At 37.2% G+C, this 27202-nt stretch overlaps 2 protein-coding genes across 2 annotated transcripts; both read right to left on the reverse strand.

The window, feature by feature from the left end:
* Window positions 1-14374: 14374 nt before the first annotated feature.
* LOC128515872 (uncharacterized) lies at window positions 14375-20150 on the reverse strand. The gene is made up of 5 exons (XM_053490110.1): window positions 20063-20150; window positions 19918-19931; window positions 19589-19736; window positions 18419-18592; window positions 14375-15639 (listed from the first exon to the last, which is right to left on the reverse strand). The coding sequence occupies exons 1-5, from the start codon at window positions 20081-20083 to the stop codon at window positions 14965-14967; spliced, it is 1032 nt and encodes a 343-aa protein (XP_053346085.1). The 5' UTR covers window positions 20084-20150; the 3' UTR covers window positions 14375-14964.
* A 1630-nt stretch (window positions 20151-21780) lies between these two features.
* On the reverse strand, window positions 21781-24528 carry LOC128516215 (uncharacterized). The gene is made up of 6 exons (XM_053490535.1): window positions 24440-24528; window positions 23793-23920; window positions 23572-23615; window positions 22971-23359; window positions 22750-22884; window positions 21781-22620 (listed from the first exon to the last, which is right to left on the reverse strand). The coding sequence occupies exons 2-6, from the start codon at window positions 23864-23866 to the stop codon at window positions 22450-22452; spliced, it is 813 nt and encodes a 270-aa protein (XP_053346510.1). The 5' UTR covers window positions 23867-23920; window positions 24440-24528; the 3' UTR covers window positions 21781-22449.
* Window positions 24529-27202: the final 2674 nt, after the last annotated feature.

Raw genomic sequence — 27202 nt, forward strand, 5'->3', positions numbered from 1 at the left:
GTACCACTGTAAAATAGTCACCATTGGCCTCCCAGTCCTCTAGTTGTACTAGATGCCCAGGAAAAACCTTAACTTTGTATAATGTTGACATGTCTTTGTACAGTATGAGGCGTGTTCAAGTTAAAACGGGACTTTTGATAAACTTTCTCATAAATGCAGGTGTAAAACTTATTAACTTCAAAGACAGTATGGTGATGAGACTCTTGGCCATATTTAAACATTCGAATGGTTCAAACATTTTAAAGGAAGTAGTCTGTTTGGGATTCCCAGCTGAGGTGGATCAGAGCCCACTGCTTGCATTCGCGTGAGCATTCAGTGAGTGGAGCGCCTGATCCTTGAGACAAACAAACATACAGATAACGTTAAAGAAGCACATCTGTCTGTGGGAACTGTACACACAATCACAACACCACTTGCACGTTAGAGAAACATGGCTGGAAGTTACTGCCACATTCACCATACAGTCCAGGCCTTGTTCCAAGCCATTTCCACATGTTTGGGCTGATCATGTCTCAGGCATACTGAGAAAACTTTCTACCTTGATGTTATTCAAACACCATAACTGTCCTGGTTGGACTTAAACACCCCTTGTAATTCTGTTACAACATACATTACAAATACAACTTAAAAAAACAACAGATTATCAACCTTTAATTATGACATTTAGGCTGCTTATACTATACTCACGCTTATGGACATGAGAGCTTCTTGCACACAGCAGATGCACCTTATGTCACAAGTCGTTTGTAACGTTATCACCCTGTTTAATTTCCTCGATAGCACCAGTAAGCGTCAAAACTAGTAACGATTTGGAACGGCGGTTTATTTAGTGTAATTACCCGTCTACCCACGAATATACTATTTTACCACCTCAATGGCAGCTTGTGCTCTGTTAGTTTGCTAAATGTCAAATCCAGAATGACATTTGAGGATGCATTGGATAAAGTGACGGATGACATTTGAGCCCTGATGTTCATGATCCTCTTCTCTGCTAGGGCAGATGTGCAAGGCCACATAAAATTCTCCTGGCTCTTAACTGCTGGAAGATTACGTTCACAAACTTCCAAAACTAGTCAGTTTTTCCATTAGGTCACATTGGCATGACATCCCACAGCCGTCGAGTCAACAGAATATAGAACTATATACTGTATTTCTATCTGTTCTTCAAAACGACTGCATGTAAATGTGGTAGACGTGCATGAAGGTTTATTGCACATGTGATCCATCATTTATTTTCTTCTTTGTTTTTTATTTGTTTGTTTTGTTTTTTTGTAAGTGGGTTCACAGGTTTAAAGGGAGCTCTGATTCCAGGGTCCTCAGCAACTGTACTTTCTGGCAGCAAGATCTAAATGCCTTTTCTGTATATATGTGTGTGTGTGTGTTGTTGGTTTATGTTGTTAAGGTTTACATGCACTTGTATATAATATAAATAGCAGAAATACTTTTTATTTTTTGCATTTTACATTTATGTGTGATAATCTTGGGCTCACTTTCTCTTATACAGTTTATGTAGTATAAAGATAGAATGCTGACCAGACATTAAAATGATCGAAATATCTGTCTCAAAGAAAGTGCTTTCCAACAGAAAATGAATCTTAAGTCTTGCAGGTTAGATTGACTATCTCACACTTGAAGAATGCCTTGGCAATTTCTGGGTTAGCAGTTCCAAAAGGCATGGATACTTGACACGATCCAAACTTGGAGAATCATGCAACTATCCAACACACATGGCCTGAAATTGACCATATTTATCAAAAGTCTTATACATTCACAAATCATGGCAGAGATAAACCAGAGACTACGACTATTCTTGTGTTTTTACAGTCGCTAGAGGTCTTAAGGAGTGCTGACAGCACACACGCGTCTGGCCGATGTGGACTCATTATATAAAGTTACACGGGCAAGATGCACCACAGAGAGTATTCGCTAATTGGGAATATGTCACCGGGACGACTTTGTTTAATCGAAAATGCCCACCAGACGGTGCCTGGATGATGAATCAAAGCTGTAGGGCCCAGCTGCTCTGCAGATAGGATTTGTTAACTACGACCTTTATTTATTTGGGTCAGACCTTTCAGACTGCAAATATTTTAATATGCGATGTGATAAACAATACTGACATCCAAAAATAGCTTGTGTGTGTGTATAATGAGGAAACACAGTTTAAAGTAAAAAACTTTAATGTCCGACTGAATGCCATTAAAAAGAACTCCAGGTTCTCTTTTGCCCCCACATTAAACTAATCGATCCACGTGGGATTGGCTATCCAATATGGTCAATTTCAGTCCTGGATAGTGATTCTTTGGGTTTGGATCGTGTCAAGTATCCATGCCTTTTGGAACTGCTAACCCAGAAATTGCCAAGACATTCTTGGAGTGTGAGATGGTCAATCCAACATGCAAGACGTAAGATTCATTTTCTGTTTGGAAGCACTCTTTTTTGAGACAGATATTTCGATCATTTGAATGTCTGGCTTATGGGTCAGCATTCTTTCTATGGCTAGGTATTGCCCAACAGTGGCACCCCTGCCAAAACAGATATGCATAGTATAGCTCCCAGGGGTGGGCCGACCCAAAGCCAACCTAGCTGAGATCTTTGATGAGCTGGGAAAATGAAGCATTAAACATTAGGACAAATCCACCAATGCTTGTCCACCGTGATAAATAGGAGGACGGCATGCCGCTCTGATGCCGCCGTCAGCACGGGTAAAGCACTCAAGATTCTCATAATTGAAATTTCCCACTTTCATTTCAAATCTCAAATAAACGCTGGTAAACCACATTAGTACACACACATTTCCTACATTGTTATGTATAAATCCCACTGCTTCCGCCAGAGGAAATGTTTGAAGAGTCCAGATGTTTTGTGGCGTTGGCTTGTCTTTTTTTTTTTCCCTATGAACAGACGAGAACATTTTATTCAGTCTTAAGATTTGACCACAGGACACAACCACCATCTTCACTTCCCTTGTAAAAACACATTAATGTTCAGGAAGCACACAACAGAAATCTGTGTACTGCGCTTCTGAATGTTATAACCTGGTCCACCTTATGCACGAATGTTACTAGAGTTTATGTGTTTGAAAAGTGCGGCGTGTACCATTTAAAGTCTAGCTATTTTTTTTTCTGCTTTCTTACCCATAAAACATAATATTGTTCTTTCTAATCATTTAGAATTCCTGTCATTCCTGCAGGGTGGAAGGAATCTCGCGAGCCTTCAAACCAGCATTGTTTCCGTTGAGGGAAAAGCACGAGGCCCGTGGAAACAGAAAGCTACGGGCCATGCTATTTGATTTGGCTCGTGATGGGGAGTTGCCACACCATCCCGCCAGCCATCTGGCTAGGCATGAACTTTAAGGATAATTCGAATACTGAGAAAACACTACACTGTTTTTTCTCTTGCACCTGCGATTTATTTCGCTGCACCACCAAAAAAGAAACCTTCATTAGAGATGTTTGTACAATGACCAGGAATTTCATTTTAACACAAAAAGGAATTCTTCCAGCGTTTTCAGGCCTCCGTCACTAATTTCCTTAAGAATGCTAGTATTGTTTTCTTTGTCATGATTCCACAATGTTGCTTCCACAAATGTATGAACTTTAACCTTTTTTGATTTTCTGGATATTACTGTAGAAATTAAATAATAATCACCATTAGTCATGAATGACTTTTTCTCTCCTTCACACACTTAGTTTCTGAAACGTGTCCAGGCCAAGCTTGCAGTGGATCCAGAGTTAATCCTAAAAACAATAGGTGGGAACCAGGAATACATCCCAGTTGAAGGTCTTTGGCTTAAAAAACTAATCTTCATCCATCTATTCATTTAGACGTTTTGATTCAATCGTTTTTGTGATCCTACACCAACTGAGGCTCTGCTAATGCTGCATCCAAGCACCATGCGATCAGTAGCAGAGCCTTAGTTTGTGTAGGATCATGCAACGATATTGTGTATTAAGTTAGCCTGTCTGTCAATACTGCAGACAGCCCTAGTATTAAGTTGTCAGATATATGTAAACATCTGCGGCATGGTGGCATGATGACCCCTCCAGGGTCCGGGTTTGATTCCCGTCTCAAGTCTGTGGATGGAGTTTGCATGTTCTCCCCAGACTTGCCTGGGTTCCATCTAGGTTCTCTGGTTTCCTCTCACAGTACAAAGAAATGCAAGTTGGGTTATTGGCATTTCCAAATTGTTCATAGTGTGTGAATGAGTGTGTGCCATGCAATGTATTAGCAGGGTGTCCATGGTGTACCCCACTTGGTGTGCCTTAATTATCCTGGGATAGGCGCCAGGCTCCCTGCAACCCTGTATACAGAATATAACGGTATAGACAATGAGTGAGTGAGGGATATACGTACACATTATGTAAGTTTCTAAGATCAGTAAGGCCTTCAAAATGGCTCTAATCTGAGGTGCTGTTTGTTAATTGGTGATTTCTGCGGTTAGAAAGTTAACATTACAAAATAGTTCCATCTACAGGTATGCAGCACCATTCTAGTTGTGTATGGATGATGCACTGAAATACAGCATGTTATGCAAATCAGCCAAGCAATGTTAACAGACTCTGCTGACACCCCCCTCTCTCTAGACATTTTCCAGACACTGACTTTTGACCCATTTTTTTTTTCATGAGCCCCAAGCTGAGATCTGCATGACCCTTGCTTCCCTTGTGCTTCCAACCCCCCCGGCCCTGTTCTGCCCACACAACCAGATTAGTATGCAAGTAAGCAAATCAACCAGTGTTATTCTAGGATACCTGGAATTGTTGTCACCTTGAGTGTTCTCATTACGCCAGCTCCCTCGATGGCCTCGTTGCCAGATGCACAACTCTCAGGACGGCACTAGAGCAAAGTGTCAACAATGTTTGACCTTGAGCATGTTGTACAAATGCAGAGAGCGAGAGCAAAACAAATCATTAAAATACATTGGTATAAAGCCAGATCTCCAGTGCCTGAATGAAAAGAACTGAACCTGGGAGTCAGAGCTTTTCATACAAAGACTGTTTTTTTTAAACAAAACATTTTCCCAGGATAACAAAATCCATCGGAAAGTTATCCTGGAATTTAGTTGGAAAAATTTATATAGTTTAGAATGGCTGACATTCTTTAGGAAAATGCTCCCCATGAAAGCATTAAAAAAAAAAGCTATTGCAAAAGTATCGGTGATCCATACCATGCATACCAGGATATGGATGCAGTTACCTGATTTGTGCTGGTCATCAGACAACAGTCTCTACTGTGTTGGAAAATATTCCCCCCAAAAAAAGCCCCTTCAGGAATTTAAAGACCTTTAACCAGAACAAGAGCCCCATAAGAAAGCTAAAGACCTTTAACCAGATGTAATTTACTAGAACTTCTTCAGACAGCTAGGCATATAACTAGTAGAACCTAAATGGGTAAGTAGAACCAATTTAGAAAGCTAAAGACCTTTAGAACTTCTTTAGAAAGTGAAAGCATTTAACGAGCGAGAACCCCATTGGAAAGCTAAAGACAATTATCCAGAACTACAGTATCTATGATAAAGGGATCTTGTTGAAGATCTTTATTCGATAGAAGGATGCTGAAGTTTGAACTGCCAAGCAGGAGGTCTAGAGGAAGACCAAAGAGGAGATTTATGGATGCAGTGAGAGAGGACAGTGAGAAGAGGAAGAGGAGGCAAAGGATAGGGTTAGATGGAGGCAGATGATTAGCTGTGGTGACCCCTGAAAGGGAACAGCTGAAAGACAAATAAGAAGAAGGAGAAGTTGAAGATCTTCATTCCTGTTCACAACAATGTACCAAGTTTTTTCCCCCCCAAGAACTTCAACTGAAATAAGTCATAAAAGGGGAAAATTTATCTTACTGTTTATAAACCTGAAACTGAGGATATAGAAAATCTGCATTCTCCTTTGACTTGAGACATTAGGCGTTCCTTAGCATCCAGGCCATGTACCTTCAACACCAACAGCCAAAAGCTTGGACACACCTTCTAATTCTATGTTCTTTCTTTCTTTTTATTTCTTTCTACATTGTACAACAATGATAAAAGCATCCAAAATATGCAATAACCTCCTTTGAACTGTTGATATTGATGTGTCCATAAGACGTGTCTGCTATTTATACTCTGTAAAGCCTTCAAAATGGCTCTAATCCGAGGTGCTGTTTTTTAAATTGGTGATTTCCGAGGCTGGTAACTCTAAATGAACTTCTCCTCTGCAGCAGAGCTAGGATTTGGTCTTGCTTTCCTGGGATGGTCTTCATAAGAGCCAGTTTCATCATGGAGCTTGATGAGTTTGGAAATGCACTTAACAATACCGTTCTTGAACAAAAAGAAAAAAAGAAATTTGATTAGAACGTGGGTCCACACTTTTGATGGATACTTTATATCATGGAGGTCGATAAACAGTACCGTGATGATAGATGATACAACTGACAAAGATAGAGCCCTGATATCTCTGCTCATTTTCTACATATTGCTGAAATGTTGAACAAGGCAAACGCCTCAAAGTTACCTACACATCATGCGTTGGATTGGATTGGATTGGAGTTCTTGCCTTAGTGTCTTACCATTTAATTACTGAAGTTCAGTCATCCATCTAATAATCTAACTGGAGTTGATTTTTCAACACTTTTCAGGATTTTTCAATTCTAAAGCCTAATAGATTAAAATTGACCTCCTGTGCTATTTTTAATAATAAATCTTTCAATCTTTCAAGTTAGACAGGTTGAAATATAAGGTTCAGCGAATCCAAAAAGTGATGTTTTCATATGAGGACGCAGAGAAAAATGCATATGTGAGAAAATTTGTGAGATTTAAAAAAAAAAAAATTATTACATAAAAAGAAATTACTGTACATATTTCAGCCAAACTAAAGCAGTGTTAATGTAACATCCTCATGCATTAACTTTCATAAATTTCATAAAAGAGTAAGTTCAAACAACTTTGTTACAAAAAATTAAATTAAAATGTATAAAATAAAATAAAATTCTCTGTAATGCAGGATTGTGTTAACATCAGGCAGACAGCTGGGTTAAAAACATGTACATAAAATCAGGGAGTAAGTCCAATTGCACTGCATTAAGACCACATTATCACAAATTACAGTAAATGATACATCTTTCTGACAATACATTAAAAAAATCACATACATATGACACACAGGCATCATTACATTTGAAATGTATTATCTTTCTAGAAACTTCTAGAATCTTCTTAGGAATGTGTTCGTTTTTGCAGCTGGGCCTGGCAACGCAGACCAACTAACACCAGGAGGAGTTGAATCAGGCTTCCCAGCACACCAACATTTTATACTATGTTAGAGTACGCTTAAACACAAACTGTAGTCTAGGTTGTAGTAAGTCCAGAAATTTCCTGTCTACTATGAATACGGTGATAAGTAATGGACTTGTCAATGTATTCCAAGGCTTTTTGAACCAGGCCCTCCATGGACACTTGGAAATGTGCTTAATGGCACAATGTGTTAACATCGTCAAGCCCAAGGAGTTAACAGTGGCCCAAACCCACAAACATCCAGGAGCTGCAAGGATTCTTGAGATTTGATCCAGTCGAGGCGTCAGTTCCGTGGCCTACACAAGGGTAAGCTAACAGTAATGCTAAAGTGAGCTGACTCAGCATCAGAAGCCTTTTAAGCACTATGAGATCACTTACTGATGTCCCATTCACTGATGCAATTATGACATATGGAATTGGGAGCTGTTATCCATCACCAGTCCTTGAAGAGTGGAGGCACTACAGTAACTGTGTATGGGTTGTAGAAAGCTTGGATATGTCAAATTAGCAACGGGACTAAAGTCCATTAAGCTTGTTGCGGTCTTTTATTTTCCTGTGTGCATTCCAGGGGCCAAGAACGAGAAGGTGGGATGCATGAACTCGGAAATGAGGGCGATTTCTTCAATCATGCTACAGGAACAAAAATGGAAATGTGCACTCATTCATTCCTGGAAGTCTTGCCAATCAAAGCAGAGTTATCAGGCTAGGCTTATTTTTAATTTCCTTTTCCATGACTACACTTTTTGCTCTAGTTCATAACTACGTTTCTAAATTACCTTTCCGCTGAACCACTTTATTTCTGTCGTAAGTACTGCATATTACATTGTGTTCGTTTCTGGTTCAAATGTCTGCACATGGAGCCTCGGTTTCTTCCTGTGTCTGTTATGGCAAGCGATGGTGTGCGTCTAAGTATGTGTGGTATTTAGCACTGTGTTAATGTTGGAGAATGTCATGCGACCTTTATGACTCATTGCATGACACTGAATAATCCATGTGTTCTGTGAGAAGCTGAACCGAACAGCGCCGCAGCAAAAGTGTTTTCATGGGAAGTGGAGCAGGTCAAAGGCCAAGCAGGATATCCCTCTTATTTCCCTCTTAGCAACGGTATCTGTGCTCCCACACAAATATAGGCAGCGCAAAACAATTCCTCTGTCCGTTCTTAACTAGCAGGAAATGTACGAGAGCCTATCTGTCTCTGCTGGTCTGCTTAAGTCTGCGTCATGCACAAACAGTGACCGAAATAAACCTAAGGATGCCATTATGTGCAATCAAATGTTGTTTCCCATACGGGTCCTACAGCGTGTGATTTGAAGCATGCAATTTTACCGTATTTGTCTATTTGTTCACTAAAGATGAAGAAAGCACCAACAAATTTGATAACGTTGGGAATAGTCAACCAAAGCTACTTGAGAAAGCTATTAGTTGGAAAACAGTATATACTGTTTATATGTGTACTGTATATACATCTGGATTTGATATTGAGATCAGAATGAATACAGCAGGTGAGATTCGTAAGATTTAGACCAGGACATGTCAAAGCTCTTCTGCTTTTAATTGCAATGTTTAAAATTGTAGTGGAACAATTAGACTGAAAATAATAATAAGAAAAAGAATATGATTAGTGAAGGCTGCCTACTTGCTTATTGTTTGTGTCTGTGTGTATGTATGTGCAATTTATATGAATGAAAATTAGTATTTGTACAACTAATAACTTATAAGTTAATACATAATTAGTATGTAAAACGGCTGTACCAAAAGTAATGCGAAAGTGAGCATAACTGACATCCATCCATCCATGTAAGAACCTCTGTAGTCTCTGGAGTACTAGGGAGGCCATTGGTGACCATTGTATTTATTCATATTTTTGTACAATTGTGTTATCATTCACATGCACATTCACACTCTAAGGGCAATTTGGGAACGCCAATTATCCTAATATGCATGACGTTGGACTGTGGGAAGAAAAAACAGAGAACCTGGAGGCAACCCATCAAGCACGAGGAGAACATGGCAACTCCATGCACACAAACCCGAGCTGGGAGGACCTGAAGGTGTAAGCTGCTAACCACTAAGCCACCATGCTGTTATTAACTTAACTGACATATGTTCTTCAAATTGCAAGCTTGTGGAGTATCATTCCTCTATACAGTAGGCGAAAACACACATACTAAACCAGTCAAGGAAGCACATTCAGCTTCCAAGAAAACACATCTGATGACGTTATGCAATCTTAAACAACACATTCCTCATTGTTATAAATGCTTAAAAGCAATTACGAGTAATTGCGTCTAAGTCGTTCTGAATTTCTTTTGAACTCTAAATTTCCATGTTGTTTTGTTCACAGCTACCGTAAGCGATCAGGTTTTTAGGTTTAGGTTTTTAAGACTCTTAAGAAAGGAACCCCTCTAACCCCTGATCAAGGGACATCAAGGACACGGCTTGGTGTGTGGATCAAAGGATTCAATACACTGCAAAGTTTAAATTTGTTACTCAACTTTGAAATAGTTAACGTTACCTGAACATAATTATTTTGAAGCGTAAGTGCACAGCTTATTCCATAGCATCATCTCATTTGCAACAGAAGCACTGAAATACTAATGGTAGCGAATGGCAACAAATCCAGGAGAAATCACATACTTTATACAGTACAAACACACATTATGATAACAAATCAAACTTCTGCAAATTAATATCCTCATTATACAAAATACATTGTACCCTAATGTTGTTTAATGGTGCTTCTGCCTGTCCACTGACATCATTGCAGTCACGTATCTGAAAAAGTTTTATTAAAAGCACTTAGACAACATAGTTTCCCTTACAAGCCATGCATTTGTGCCATCGATGAACCCAACTCTTTGTCGCAGTTAATGGTCTCCCACTGTGCTAGAGAACGTTTATGGGGATGAAACCCTCAGTATGTCAAGAGCAATGTGCACAGATGAAAGAAGAAGTTCAAAGAAACAAAGCATTGAAGACAAACCTTGCAATCAGAATGCAAAATTATTATTATTATTACTTTTTTATGTTGCCAAACACTGAGCTGTATCCATGGCGATGATTGTTGTTAGTAAAAAGGTAAGATGGTGGGTAGGATGTTTATTTGTTGGTACCCAATGAACATTTTTTTTTTTTTTTTAAAGCTTCCTCCTTTTGTTTTGGTGCATACATCAGAATCTGGCATTGTAACAAAGAATAATGTGGCCATGGATATTTCAGTAAACACGACTGCATACTAATATAGATACTGAAGGCAATTATAACTGCAAAACACAAATAAGCTTTCTTTGTTGGTCGAATCTTTACAATTTAAAAAAGATAAGATAGAAATCTAGGCTGAGCAACCAGCAGACGGATAGGAATGTAATTAGTGTACTAACTCTATCCAAGTTCTTGTTGTTATGTTTAGGATGCATGTGGTCCCGACAAACATGCATGTAATTTAGTTTTTAAAGCTTTCCTTTTATTATTAACCTTTTCGTTGCATCACTGAATACTATAGGCAGCATGGTGGCTTAGTGGCTTAACACTGTTTCTTGCATCCCCAGGGTCCAGGTTCGATTCCCGTCTCTGTGCATGGAGTTTGCATGTTCTCCTCATGCCTGGTAGGTTTCCTCTGGGTACTCCGGTTTCCTCCCACAGTCCAAAGACATGCAGATTAGGCTAATTGGCATTCCCAAATTGCCTTTAGTGTGTGAAAGTTGACCGGAGGTCCTACCGTGGTTGTAAAAATGGGAATAAATACAATGGTCAACACTGGCCTCCGTAGTTGGACTACAGAGCTTGCTAGATACTGTAGATGGATGGAACTGAATACTTTATACACTAGATCCACATTTTCAGGTGATAGATACATATTCAAGGGACCATAATAATATTTAAAAAAGCAGCCTTGAGTTTAGCAACAGTGTTGTTAAGCGCACAGGTTAGAGTGCCAAAAACAGTGAGTCAAGGACATACAGTATATGAATTGTCCACAGTTTTGCTTTCTACATGATATTTTATAACTAGAGGGTACCCGCGTGCAAATCCTGATGCCTGCGTTTTACCATTACATAGAATTTAAAGATGATGCGATCTACTGTCGTAGTTAGCGAGGACGCTGCCTGCTGTATGTACAGTCGGTGAAGAACGCCTGCGACGTGCTAACAGATGATGACGCTGCGTACAGTTTCATCAAGTGAGGAGACATGCCTGTGACCGAACTACCTGTGCAAACACACTACATTTCATATAAAGTTTTATGTACAGTAGGCTATATACTGTATATTTAGCTAGCTAGAGTAAGTGGGACAAACCTGTTTCCTTCATCATGAGCGTAAAATTTAGCTAGCTAACTAAGATTGCTAGGTCAGTCTGAGGATCATTTGCTGATTACAGTATTTCTGCTGGGACATGCAGATTTTTTTTCCCCTATTAACCTTTTGAGACCTGAATGTCCTCCTATAAAGACATGACATTTTCTCATTGTAAAATCCTTATATGAGGTACAGTAGATTCGGTATAATACTTTGGACAAACGTCTAGCTGTTCAAATACATTTACATCCTCATAGTTATGAGGTGAGGAATGTAAAGTACACAACAGTCGAGCCCGAGTCTCAGGAGGTTAAACACTATTATACAGTAACTGTCCTTGTGCTAGCATAATGTGCTAGCATTATCCCTCAATAGGGCCAGTTTAGCACACAACTTCTGAAGTTTTATGTAAAAATTGAAAATATAGCATTGACTGATAATTTAGTACCAGACTCCTAATAGATTATAGATTTTTCAGTATAAAAATATTTATTGTGTTTCACATTTGAGGTTTATTGAAGATAGAACTGACTGGAAGGCTAGAGTTTGGTAAATGGACCCATGGCGCCACCTGCTTTTGAGGTATTGCAGAGTCTAACTATAGATGGTGTATGAACAGTTCCACTTTGCTAAATTATAGAACAAAAAAATAGATAAATAAAGTGGCTGATAGTGTAGTGTAGCCTCCTGGGATAGGCTCCAGGTCCCTGTGACCCTGAATACAGGATAAAGGGGTATAGAAGATGAGTGAGTTGGGGGGGTTACACCAGATGCCCTTCCTGACCTGTAGCAGGCATAGAAGGTTAACCAATGACTATATATATGAGTAAACAAAACATCTGCATTTACTTTTATTGAGCCAGACTCTACTATATATGTTGGTGACCTTGGAGCCAGAGCATCTGCGATACAGTAGCTACTACTGAGCCAACAGTAGGGGTACATCTTATTCACCACCTTGGTGATGAACACAGTACTTGTCCATGCCCGGACCATGTTTATTGTAAGATATCCGAACTGAACTTGCAGAAAGACTGTGCATCGGCTCACGCAAAGCATCGAACAAGGTATTATTAAGCTGAGAAAAAAAATCTTTTCATATTGTCAATTTAATAGGTTACTAAACTGTAGCCATATATATTGATATTTTATTTTTGGGGGGGACTTTTATAATTGACTTTGCTAGCTTAGAATTTCTACAATGTGAATTTAAAGCAACACTATAATGTAGACCTTGGTGAACTGTAATTGTACTATTGTTTATTAAAGTTTTTTAGCCTGGAATGTTAAAACTTTAATGTCCTAAAATGGTTCCGCATCCAATATAAAGCTTGGACACTGAGGGCAATTTTTGTACAGTAATGTAAAAGAACCAGCAGAGGTCACTGTTGAGCAAGCAAAGATTTTCTCTTTAGCACGTGATGTGTTTAAGTGCCCTTGCAAGTCAATGATCTGAAGTTCAAATTCACAATAATAAAAAAAAAGATGAAGTAATTTTACTTGGAACCTATTGTGGCAAACAACTACAGAACATGAGGTAATGGCCTCCAACGGCACAAAGGATGTGTCCTATTCCCAATCAAAGTCATCAGCTGAAAAACAATCTCCTTCACTTCTCCTATTTTTACGTCCAGCTTGAACAAGGAGAAACATTCATGAACACTCAAAAAATTAGAAGCTTGATTTTTTATGATTCCATTTTCTTTAATTACAGATTATTAATTATTCAGTCATAAATAATCATCATTGCAATCCTTACACCCTCACGGTCAAAAATATATATATGTAATAAATGCCAAGTAACTAGATACATTGCAATAAACAAGTAAACATTTTTAAAGTTTTTATTTTTCGACATATTTTCCTAAATAATGAAGTACCAAGAATGTCAACCTTAAACTTTTTAATGTAAAAAAAAGTTGTGGAAAATACTTTTAAAACACCACACAATTAATTTGGTCCATCAACAATATACAGGCAGTCCCCTACTTACGAACATTCGAGTTACGAATTTACACTCGTTCATAAGTAGGGAACAACCTGTACTGATTTGTATAAACGGTGCATTAGGTCACTAATGAACAAACAAACACAAAATGCACAAACAGCAAACGATGAAACGGTGCATTAAAAGGGTCAATGTTGAGATATTCTTATAAAAAATGTTCATTATGAGGGCTAAACTAAGAGGACAGCACAAATATACACATTACATGAACATGGGCAATCTAGGGCAGCGAGTGTAGCCGATGAAACATCGTTTCATTTTATTTATGTTAAGCATAATGTCTGACGTGAGAAAAATTGACTTTTTTTTTGAGGGACAGCTTCGTCTAGACAATGCTTAAATGATGTGATACCATGTCCACTTCCTCTCTACTGATCCAGCAGTGCTTACTGGGGTGTCCAAGCACCTAGCTATAACTTCACACCTTCACACCTCATACATACACACACTCACAAGTTCATTCACACACTAGGGGCAATTTGAGAACACCAATTAACCTACAGAAACCTACATGTCTTTGGACTGTGGGAGGAAACTGGAGTACCCGGAGGAAACCCACCAATCACGGAGAGAACATGCAAACTCAGAGACGGGAATTGAAAAAAAAAAACCTGAAAAAACCTGCCCGCAAATCGGACCCGGACCTTGGAGGTGCAAGACGACAGTGCATCACTGAGCAGTCACCATACTGATATTCAAATTATGCCTATTTATCATATTCTTCAGACCTATCTTATCAATTCAAGCGGGATACTTTTTAAGGTACTTACAGTATAATAAAAAAAGAGTTGAAGGCACAAAAAGAAGGCATATCTTTAATTAAGACAATACATTTACAAATTATGCACAATTTTTTTTAAATATGCTCAGTGGCCACTTTATTAGAAACACCTGTACACCTGCTTATTCACCCAATTATCCAATCAAATAATCATCTGGCATGGGCTTGTTTTATTTCACACGCAACCATCTCTAATATTACCAGTGAGCCCTGTGATGGATTGTCATCCTATACCCGGCCCAGTGCCTAAAGCCCCCGGGATAGGCTGAAGGCCTCCCATCACCCTGTACAGAATAAATGCTACGGAATGTGAGTGAGTGAGGATCTTTACTAAGGCATTCAGAATACACAGCACACTAGAACTTGATGTGGATGGGCTACAACAGGAGAGCCACATTAGGTTCGACTCCAGTCCTCCAATCCGTGGCTACCAAACTGCAAGCTTAGCAAATTCTTTCCTTTTGAGCATTGGCTAATTGGATTAATGAGCAAGTGTGGAGGTGTTCTAGTGAGTGTCCATAATGTATACAGATTACCTAAGGCAATGCTTTTATATTATATGCAAGTAATCTAAGCTGTTCTGTATAAAAAATACAACTTTCGTTCTGCATTATGACTTCTGCATTGGACTGTAAAAGAGAAAGTTCTCATTAATTATTTTAATGCCAACCTGGGCAAGCTGCTTTGTTAAGCTTTCTTTTGTTCTTCTTCTCAGCGTCTCTAAAGTTTCCTCTGTATGATTTTCTATCCGTGTGTTCTTTCGTGTGTGTTGGTTATTAAAAAGTAGTTTGCTTAAACACTCAGTCTCCGCACAATTCCCGTACGGATGATGTACTTTATCTGGGTCTGCATCATTTAAATTAAACAGCTCTCCACAGTTTAAACATGGACGTCTTTCTTTATAAACATTTTCATTCCAGTCTCTAATGTATGCCTGACATTTCACTGACTCGGGGAACGTTATACCATCACCAGAACCTTCCAAAGTAAATGACATTACTGCATGAGATACAAACTCGTGCCATGTTTTAAGACAAGACACGTCGATCAGAATTCTCTTTGCGTTGCCTTTTCTGCAGGAAAGAGACGCCCCAAAATATGTCTGTGGTGTTGAGTCTGAATTGGATCCTGAATCTGAACACACACAGATTACAGTCGACTCCAGTGTGTAATACTGCTCATGTTTGCTGCCTGGTTTGTGGAGCGGATACGGGAAATTGAGTTCCTGTAGAAGAATCAGAAGCTCTACTTTGATTTCCTCTTCGGTGTGATAAAGTGTCTCCATCTAAATTTAAAAGGAAACATCAACAAAGTAATCAAATGAAACTGAATTAAAGCATAAAACAATCACGACAAAAAACATCACATTCACACTGATACTCTTTATTGTGAATAATCCTGTATTAAACACTAACCAAATGACAATAAAACTTCTTAACAATGTAATTTGTAATTGTTTTTCCCTTTAACTAATACTTTATTAAAGTTTAATACAAAACTCCATGGCTGCCATATCATGACCCCTGTGCTCTGACCCCATTTAACAAAACAAGCCAGAATATGCAAAGGACATTATTCCACTTTGCTGTAATGTACAGTACTGTGCAACTCCCCCCCCCCCCATTTCTTTATATAAAAATAAATTAAATTACAGTATGTAGATTTAATTAAAGAAATGGAGACAAGTGTTTTACTGTGACAGGCTGTAAAGCTTCTAAAGATACAACTTCAAAACTGGTTGTTTATGTAACAACCTCAGCAGCGACCTCATTTCCCCTCTCGTCTGTTCCAACCACTCAGCATTCAGCATCACCAGGATACTAATCACTGGCCTGATCATCTGTCATCATCTGCACTTGTGTCTTACTGGTTCATGCCAAAAGATTTTTTTTTAATGCTTGAATGATTTATGGGCCCCTGTGTGGCTTAACGTGGAGAACTCTTTGGAGAACTCTTTGTCAAGTCTACATTAAAAGTACAAGAAAGTCTGTCTCGTTGAAAAAAATGAAGAAATGAGGGGTGACTCAAGACTTTTGTGCATTACTGTATATGTAACAAATAAAGACCGGGATCTCCTTTGCATAGCTCTCCAAGTAATTCCACATTTTTTGAAAGGATGTAGTTCTGTGCACTGACTGGGCCAATGAGAAGCGTTCACGCCAGACTACAGCTCCTAGTTCCACTCTTCAGCTATCCAGATTTCTGATTAAATATTACTAATAAATATTTGATTCCACTTTTTTTGGCAGTTTCATTTAGTGAACCTTTGTGTATTTACATTTGTCGAACCTTTCGTTGTTATTGCTATGCTTGTTTTTTTTTTGTTTTTTTTTCTTTTTCCCCGATTTTCTCCCCAATCTAGTCGTGGCCAATTCCTCCTCGTCACTAGGGGGCTCCCACACACATCAAGGCTACTACAACCACTCAGTCGGGAGGACGAAAGCTATCCCGTGTTTCCTCCGAACCACGTGACACGAGCCGACCGCATCTTTTCGAACTGCTCGCTCACGCACCGTTAGGGGCGGAGTAACACACTCGGAGGAAAGCGCTAGCCGCTCCTTCCGTGTTCGCAAGCTCACAGACGCCCCTGATTGGCTGTATAGCCGTGACTAATGTGGGAGCACAAGTACCTCTCATCCCTCCCCCCTGAGAGAGCTCGGCCAATCAGCTCTCTCTGTGCCTCCGGCTGTGAGAGGGAAAACAGCATCACCCGGGGCTCGAACCAGCGATCTCCGGATGATAGGGCGAGCGCTTTACCACTGCGCCACTCGGAGGCCGTATTGCTATGCTTGTTCTACTGCTTAACAGTTGCGTGGTGGCCGTAAGTACGGTTCATCATGATCCACCGTGAGTTTCACCTTGTAGAACTTCGCAGAACGTCAGGCGGTCACTTGCGGCGGCTCACAGTGCCTAACACCGCTTCTCACCGTGAGTCAAACCGCAAAGGTGAGATAGAGGTATACCAGCAGGAATAACAGAAGGGGGCGGCGCGGGATATCGGGGGTGGGGCTTGTAGGATGACTTTCACACACACACACAATAACGGAATGACTGCTGTCTGGCTCATGGATTACATATATTGTCTGATTAACGGATTACATTTTTGAAAAAATAACTAAATAACTGAGTATTTAAATGACGGGCCTAACGCGTTAGATTACTCGTTACATCAAAAAAGTAAAAAGTAATCCAAGTACTCGAACCCGTTACTTTGTAGCCAAAAAAGTACAGTACTTTGTAACGCGTTACACCCGACGCTGTTCATTATATAAAGTTACTTTTATAGTGTTATGGTGAAATTACCATATTAAATACATTAACAATCTGCACATTATTACTGGGTGCTAAAATATGAATCAAATTTACGCGCAACTAAAAGGCATGAAAATTAGATTAAATTCCAGAGAGTGCGCCTATTATGTACACAGTATGAATGCAGATCAATTCCTGCTATCCGTTCACCCATATGAGTCTGGTTCCTCTCAAGGTTTCTTCCTATTACCATCTCAGGGAGTTTTTCCTTGCCACTGTCGCCCTCGGCTTGTTCATCAGGGACTATCTGACCATTTTACTAGCTTACAAACTTAAATAATTCTTTTGATTGTGTAAAGCTGCTTTGCGACAACGACAATTGTTAAAAGCGCTATACAAATAAAATTGAATTAAATATTATGTTCACTGATTATGTAAAAATATAAACTTCAGTCGTCAGTGTTGTGGCTATTGTGTGGACCAACTAATAGAACTGTTTTTCTTCTACACATGACACTGCAATCATCAGTATCAAAATGGTGCATATGAAAACATTTATAAAGGAGCAAGTGCAAAGTGATTTGAGGTATCACGAGACAAAATCTACCATTACATATATTATTACCATAATAATAAGGTTCATAAAAGCAATTTTCTGAGATTAGTTTTGGGTCCTCCAACGTATGAAACATAAATACAGTATATCATTGAAAGAAAGTTCTGACCAATATACAAACAAAACCTTTATATATATATATATATATATATATATATATATATATATATTAAACATATGTCAGCTTATGACTTACCATGTTTAGCAGAATGGAAAAGGGTGTGCGAGTTGGCAAATGAGATCTGTACTTCTCAAAAGACCCAGGAAACTTCTTTTTGACAACATCACAGAGTTTAGAAGATTTGAAGTGCTTACTGGGAGTCAAGGATCGGTCGTGAATGTAAGCAAGGAAGAAAATGCTATGAAGCATCTAAAACAAATAAAACATATTGCACATAATTAATATTAGATTGAAAACATGCTGTATTTAAATGACATTTATTGTGCAAATTTTAGTTTTTAGTCATCACAGACAAACAGAAAAAGTTGGACCTCTAGTCTATTATTATTATTATTAATATTGGCCTTGCCTTAAACAAGACAAATCTTTTTTCCCCCAATGTGACCTCATATAAGAAGATACCCTCCTCTCACTTGTTGCTCAGCTCTGCTGTTCTTTGGAGGGATGTGGTTAATTTACATAGACACTGAAATGGTGCATTTGGAGGAGGAATGGAATAAAGGGAGTTTGAGGTATAAAAAATGCATGATGTGAGCAGTGTTTCAGAGACAGAGACAAAGCCAAATTGGTGGACCTCTGAGACCTGTAATAACTTGTTAAGGAGACCTTTAAATGTAAAATCATAGATTTTACTTATGCATAATCGATCATGTTTAGAGTTGTCGCAACGCCTGGAATAAATATTAACCCCAGTTTAACTTTTTAACACTTTGTAATGTCATGGTACAGAATAGAAATGTTACAATTATTAATATATAATACTAAGTGAGGGGACGCCAATATATTTTTCCAAATGTATTTTCAATTTATGGCAACACATTTTGAGAATTTTTTCGGTTTCATCTGAAGAAGTTACATTAAACCTTACAAAAATGAACTCACTGATACCATGCACATATTTCATCAACATGAGTCCAAACATCACATAAATAGTGTAATGAAGAATTAGATTTTATAAAAATTGGTTAGACTTGTATGATTGTCACAGTGAAGTCATATTTAATCTTAGGTTTGTAGCATTACAAAAATGTATTACTAAATATTGACACATTAATAAATCATTACCTATCAATGAAAAGTACAGTATAGCGTATATTAACTATAGATTCATTTATAAACCACAACATACAAAATAAACCACACATATAATCACTAATTACTGTTTTACTTTCCCCCCCAACGTACCTCATCCATGTAATCACAGAGACTGTTGTTTCCCTGGTTTTCATGTTCTGTCACCATCCGCAGTGTGTGGACGATTAATGCGGAACTGCATGATATAAAACTTTCTCTATTGCTTTCTTGATATTTCAAGAGATTTGAATTAGGTTTCCTGGAAAATGTCAAATGTGTGTAGTTAAAAGCCTAATTATATCTGTTTGAATTTACAGTGATGCAAGCAGTAGGTTAAACAACTCAGAAGTTTTTACAAAGATGAATCGATTTCAGTAATCATAAAACATGTACATCATATAATAACACATCAATGACCTTAATGATTTGTTTCTTCTTACCTCTTTTGGGTGTTCTTGAATACACATATGTAAAATAAAGACATTACATTCCAAATTAGTAGGTTGTATATCCAATATGATAGCAATATGTTTATCTGCTTTAACTCATTTAATGTTATTTTGTGAGAAATGAAAAGGTATTTACCATGGTATTTCCAGGTTCCATGGCTCAACAGACAAATTTAAGAAAGAATCTTCTGGAGCGATGATCACCGTGTCTAAGCACTCTGACAGGAAGTTCAGTAATGTCCACCACACCCCCTGTTTTTATGTTTCATTTTTCAGGAAGTGCTTAACTTCGTTGTACAAAGAGCTGCGTGTTGTTTAGTTACTACTGTCGGCTTGTATTACCCTTAGAAAATTACTTATACTTTACCATTACTGTTAATATATTTGTGCTTATTTTTGTGTAGTCTTATGTCTGTTTAACTTTATATTTTATTTTATTGATTTATTTAATTATTTTTTATGGGTTTTCTCCCTCTTTATGCAATGTAAAGTATAACACTTACTGTACAGCACATTAACCTCTTGGCAGTCAAATGTGCTCATATGAGGACATAATATTTTCTCCCAACTACATCCATCTATAAAATCTTTCTTTTGCAAAGGTTTCTTTTGTTTGAAGATATTCAGTCCATCGTTATCAGATGTAAGAATAAATAGTAATATACACAACAGTAGAGTCCAGGTCTCAGGACGTTACGAGTTAAACCTAAAGGGTTCTCCAAAGAAGGAGCTAAACACACATCAGTAATTAAATAATGTGAGAGTGAGTCAACAAATAAACAGAAAACCCAGTAGTTATGAAAATAAGACTTTCTTACACTCCAATACAGTAAGATATTTGTATATACATAGAAATACAGTCTATTTTATTTATTTGAAACAAGGTTTTCTTTAAATGGCCATGAAGCATTTAGGATTGCCAAAAAAAATGCAACAAGTGATCAATTAATAAGCTTTTTGATCATGTTGAGCATATGAGCACTTATATACATTAAAAAAATATTTATATATAGATATTATATGCATTTTGAGAGAGAGAGAGAGAGAGAGATTTATATGTAGATATGTAGAGAGAGAGATTTATATGTAGATATGTAGATATTGGTTCAGATCCACAGCTCAGGTACATGTATGCCAGCTTCTACAGTAGGTTAAGAGCTTCAGCTAATATTCACATAAAACATTTTTTTCTTTGCAACTGTGATTTCTGTGCTTTTAACTGTGGCATGGTAGTTGGTGTTCCACTGGTTTGAGTATTTCAGAAACTGCTGATCTTCTTGGATTTTCATACACAACTTCTGGCAAAGTTGCAAGGAAAGACATATCACCTCAAGTAATCCACTTTTTGGTTTAAAATCCAAAGATCAGCAGTTTCTGAAAGAATCAATCAGCCCATGTGTTGCCAACAACCATGCCACGGTCAATGTCACAGAGATCACTCTTAAACCACATGCTGATGTTTGGTTTTACCTGAAACCTGTAGCTGCTTGCTTATTTATGTACTGGCTGATTAGATTAGATAAACGCACAAATGTGCAGGTGTACCTAACAAAATGGCCTGTGATTGGAGGTTGCAAAGCATAAACGTTGTGTAAAAATGATTTCACCGAAAGCAGGTGTTTTACTTTTGTCAGGCGTTTACTTGACACTTTAATTGCACAGAAGCATACTATGATTACCCATTTATGTGACTGGTTGCTTTATTTCTCAACCAGTCACATAAATGGTAATCATAGTATGCTTCTGTGCAATTAAAGTGTCAAGTAAACGCCTGACAAAAGTAAAACACCTGCTTGTGGTAGGCTCCAAAGTTTACTAGAAAACTACCATAAATAGTTTAACCAGCAAAAAAGAAAACCAGCAAACCCTAATTGATTAATTTGCAGAACCATGTCCTGGATGAGTTTTAATAGCTCTTAGTTTTAACTAGAGGCTACCTGAGGCTCTGCCCACATACATAAGATTTACCTGAGGACCCTGACACATGCGCGCTACCATTACCTGCAGTCAACTCGCTGCGGCTCCTCACTCTCCAATGTTTCAGCAGCTCCTAACAGCCTATAGTATGTAGACGCTGTAAACGCATTTTATTCACTATGAGCTCGGCCTGATGTGCCCATTTGCGCTACAGACGATGCTGCCTACTGGGACCCGTCTGTGCAAACACTGGCGATCGGCCACCAGAAAAAAACAAACTCAACTTCTTTTTTTTTTTTTTATCTAAATTTCTTTTGTTTTCTATCAAACTCTGGAGCCTTGCAAGAACAGGTGTATTTATCACATAATATTTAAATTGCATGCAGGTGAAATCCACTAAAATGTTCAAAAGTTGAGATTATATATACATACAGTATTGTGCAAAAGTCAGTGACCACTTTTTGTTTTTTCCAAACATTGCTGTTCAGAAATCATAAAAGTATCAACATTCAATGTTTCATTCTTAAATTTTAAACTCAGTCGATTCTCAGAAGATTCTCAGTCATCCAGGTGTGGTTTTCTGGAAGTGAAGTATGTCAACTGTCTTTATGTTTTACAACAAATGTGGTCTCTGATATTACAGTACCTAATTAATTTAACCATTATTGAGTTCTCAAATACAGGAACAATTTGCATATCTTTGCGAACAACCACCTCCCAACACTCTTTTTTTGTGTTTGAATTTTTCTTGAGCTGGACCGTGCTTTTCTCCTCACCCTAAAAAAAATAAAAACAAGAAGCAATTAAAAATCTAAAAAAAAAATTAAAAATCGCATTGGACACTGCAATGAACTTGATAAAATTAATTTTTCTCCCCCCGACATTCTTACGTGCAATGAGAATCACCTTAAATTCAGTGCTTTGAGAGTCCTCAAGGAGTTCCAGTAGTTCAAGCTCTAACGATTCGCGGAAATTGTGGTGCTCCCGTTTCATTTTCTTCATTTCATCAGATTCCATGATTTCAGTGTATTCTTCTTCTGTCTAAAATATAAAACATAATGGGCCACAGTAAGTATCTACAAAAACGAAATATAAATACTACTACTACAAAAAAAGTGAATTCTTACATAGTCCTCGAAACATTCCCCCAGTTTGTAGCATTCAAGTCCAGGAAAGGTAAGGCCAGTTTCAAACAGCTCCTTTACATTTCTTGCTACGAGGTGGAGAACTTCATCTTCATAAGCATAGATATTTCCGTCTTCACACAACAAGAGAACTAACTGCAGGCCAAACGCATCACATGGAAAATCATCAATCGCACCAATTACCACCATTTCCATTCTCTCTGGTAGGTAGAAATCTTTCCAGGCTTCTAGCTGTTCCTCATTTCCACCATAGACCGTGTCATCCTGCCCACACACTCGAACACTGTAACTCTTTGGTTTTTTTAGGGGAATTATTGTACCGCTGTACCTTTGTACAACACTAGCAACTTCTTCAAGATCTATGCGACCACCTAAAATATATAAATACAATTTTATTATTTTTTTTAAAAATCACATCACAGTGTGAAATACATTTATCATAATAAAATACACCTAATTACAATAGAACATTTTTATGTTATATTGATGCAATAATATTAAAGAATATTAGAAATTCATAACAAGTAATAAAAACACGTATTAAGTGTCAGCTTTCAGGAAAAATACTGATAGTTACATTCACCTTCTGTGTAGAGCCCAGCTAATTCACTTTTAATGACATCACATCTGCAAATAATAATAATTATTATAATAATTTCGATGATGTCTGTTGTTAAAAGTGGCAAACAAATAAATAACATTTAATTTAAACTTTGTTTAAATTATACTAAAAATACACACATTTTTGTGTTTGTAAAAAGTTTCATAACTTGTGTATGCAATTGACATTACAACTGTACTTACTTGTTAATGTTCGGTGGCATCCTGACCTGATCATCTACTTGTACCGCAATCAAAGGAAAAGTGTGAGAACCCATTTATTTGTTCCCTGACACTTTTAAATTGATTAATGCACAAATAGATGATCTAGGCTGGTAAAAAAAAAAAAAGAGGAAGAGAGAAAAAGATATCGTTTAATCAACATGTAAAAAAATAAACAGTGCTTTAATAAGAAAGAACTAAACTAAATGAAACTCTATAAACATCTAAATATAATGTTCACAACAGGAAACGTGAAGTGAGATAATTGTCCAGTAGGTGGTAATTATGAAAGCAAAACGTTTACAGAACGTTAGCATGAAAATTATTATTTTTTAAAAACAAGGTTAAAAAAAAAGAATTAAAAACACCTTCTGACTAAAAATCTTTATAACTTGTGGAAAAAACTGTTATTACTCTACGAATATTTAAGGCGTCGTCCCACGTTAACCGTGGACAGAGGCTGACACGTTGACAAAAACATTTTTTCAGGTTCACAAAAATCCTTTATTAAACGTAAACACAACTGAAACCCACAACAAATTTTAGTAACTACAAAAACAACAACAGAGAAACAAGATTTAACAGTAAATAAGCGAAAAACAAACCAGACTAATCGGAGCCCAACTTACACGACGTTTCCTGTTGCTTTCAGGAAGTAAGATGGCTGCCTGCGTTTCTCAGAACTATGTCGTCGTTCGGCATAAACACACCAGACCACGTGACGGGAAGATCGGAACATTTTAGCGACTCAGTTATTTGAATCTCGCTCGTTAAATTGAACGGATCTTTTTTAAGTCATAAAGTTCATTTCGTTCCTTTGGTCCGTCTACATATACAAATTGTAGCACAACTGTATAATAAAATAATAATAATTAACAAAAACTGTATTAAAATGTTACAATCTATCATTATTTTATATATAACTATCTATATATCAACAATATTATACTGTGTTTGGTGTTTATTTTATATATCTAAATATAATAGCATAGCGTCTATGGGAGTCACGTGATAAAAGAACGACCGTTTCGAGACTAATCAGATGAACCGGGCAACTGTGATGAACAGGAACTTTTTTCTATTTTATTTAATTTTTTACTTTACTGTTATTTACTACTATATTATTTATATTTTACTATTTTATTTTCCAAACAGATGAAATATACAATCACATTCAAGAGAACGTTAACAATGTAAAGAAGATAGAAGTAAGAAGAGGGGAAAAAAATCAATTACAGTAAGGGGATATGTTGCTTAAAATAAGGAAAAAATATAAAAATAAATGATTACATAATAATAATAATAATAATAATAATAAATAATAATAGTAAAATAATAATAATATTATTAATATTATTATTATTATTATTAATAATAATAATAATAATGATGATCGAATGGTGCAGCAGCTGTCTATGTTTTATCTGAGTACATTTCTTTTTTTATGTCCTTCTCTCTCCTGACTTATGTCTTCCTCTTATTCAAGCTCTCTCTCCCCCTCAGAGGCATAGCAAGCTTTTCAAAAGTGTGGGGGATGAATTTGGTTTGTTTGTTAACAATATAAATGATGAATACAATGACAGAAGGGTACAAAAGGTATTAACATACAAGTTATAAAAAATCTTTCAATTTAAATGAGTGATAGTGATACTAGAGTGATACTAAAAACACACTTGCTAGACTTGCTAATGCTTTAATAATCTCAGGGAGAAATTATTTTGTTACTCCAAATATACAGACAACATTTCATACAAACAGCATACTGTATATTCAGAACAAAAATATAAACAACTATGTACATATATAAATGCAACCAACAACAACTGACAATAATATATGACCAACTATATCTCTCATTTAAAAGAACCAAAAGTGCTCTTTCTGCTCTCCTTACAAGAGACAAACTGCTCAGCAACCTTTTTTCTGTTTACCCTCTCCAGCTTGTCTTTATGTACATGGCACACAGCAACACTGTTGAGGCGAGTTTGGGTCAGTGAATATTGAAAAGTAATACAATGAAATAAATGCAAACAGCATCTGGTAATAGGCTACTGTTGTTTAATGTCAACATTTTTCAACTTTACTTACAGGATTTCTTTTGGAAAAAGCTGTCAATCTTCTCCTGCCTCTTTCTTTTCTGCATCTTAATGATACTGCGTGACAAAAGGACAGTGGTAAGCTTGATAGTGGCATGGGTCTGACAGGACTGGGACTGCTACATGGGTTTGACAGGACTGGGAATTTAGATAAGCAAGTAAGCAATAAAGATATAAAACAAAAAAAAGTACTCACAAAAAGCTTTTTCCAAATAATAATATAAACAAAAGTATAATATAAATAATTTAATTTACTGTTTTTAAACTTTAAAATAATATACACATTAAAATAATATTCTTCCATAGTCAACAGCTATGCAAACTGACATTATTTCTCACTTTTTTTTCCCTCAACAGATGCAATCAAACACAACAGGCAAGTCAGCTAATGAACAAACAATGCTCAAAATATAAAAATTTAATTGCACTGGCAAAAAAAACCCATAAATACATTGCTTAACATTGTCAGTTTGTCCCTCCTCATCAATTTCCTGCCTTCTTCATCACAGTTACTTTATGCATTGCATGCCACACACATAACCGAATTTAGCTAAAAAACGAAATATAATACAGAAAACATTCGACATGTCAACAAAACATAAACAGAACATCTTCCCAAACATATATCAATTATTTAAAAGCATAAACATTCGAAGTACCTGGAAAACAAAGATGTAAATAATTATAACAACCATAAGTTCCCGCCTTCTCTGCACGAGCTGACCGATAAATCTAACACACCAAGAGAGGCGGGACTTAAGGCAGAACAGCCAATCATCAGCCGGTGTCATGTTTGAGAGGGAGGTGAGAGGAGAGCTGAAGCGAGCGGAGACACAGAGCGGCCAGAGAAACGGAGGAGCGAATGCGAAGGCGTTTGTTCAAAACTGCGGGAAAACTGTAGAAAAAGTGTGGGTGTTGAACCCTCTCACCGGGAAAAGTCTGGGTGTTAAAACACCCACATCCCCCACGGGTGCGACTAACCTGTAATGGTTCTACATTCAACCCCTTAAAATTTCATAGCTACTAGGCTATTTCTTCAAATTCATTAATATAGAAAAACATTGTTTTAATGTAATTAAACAAAACATCTTTTCATATCATTGTTTTTTGTGCATTGAATGCTGTTTGTCACTGTCTTTAATGATTTATGTGCATAACTGTGTGGTAATTAATGCCACATGCACTGTGCAATGTTTTAGACAGTTAGGTTTTCCAATTAAAACAGCAACAACATGATTGTTTGATGAAGTAGACTATAGGTTCATACAGTATGTGTTAAAGGCTTCATTTTCGCTA

The sequence above is a fragment of the Clarias gariepinus genome, chromosome 28 (genome assembly GCF_024256425.1).
Source record: "Clarias gariepinus isolate MV-2021 ecotype Netherlands chromosome 28, CGAR_prim_01v2, whole genome shotgun sequence".
NCBI classification, from domain to species: Eukaryota; Metazoa; Chordata; class Actinopteri; order Siluriformes; family Clariidae; genus Clarias; species Clarias gariepinus.

Coding starts and splice junctions, on each gene's coding strand:
- LOC128515872 (XM_053490110.1), bottom strand. CDS start 20,083: ATGGAACCTGGAAATACCATG. Junction 18,593..19,588: donor TCTGTGATTACATGGATGAG/GTACGTTGGGGG, acceptor TATTTGTTTTAG/ATGCTTCATAGCATTTTCTT. Junction 15,640..18,418: donor TTTCCATTCTGCTAAACATG/GTAAGTCATAAG, acceptor TTTTAAATTTAG/ATGGAGACACTTTATCACAC.
- LOC128516215 (XM_053490535.1), bottom strand. CDS start 23,866: ATGGGTTCTCACACTTTTCCTTTGATTGCGGTACAAGTAGATGATCAG. Junction 23,360..23,571: donor AGCTGGGCTCTACACAGAAG/GTGAATGTAACT, acceptor TATATATTTTAG/GTGGTCGCATAGATCTTGAA. Junction 22,621..22,749: donor CTCAAAGCACTGAATTTAAG/GTGATTCTCATT, acceptor TATTTTTTTTAG/GGTGAGGAGAAAAGCACGGT.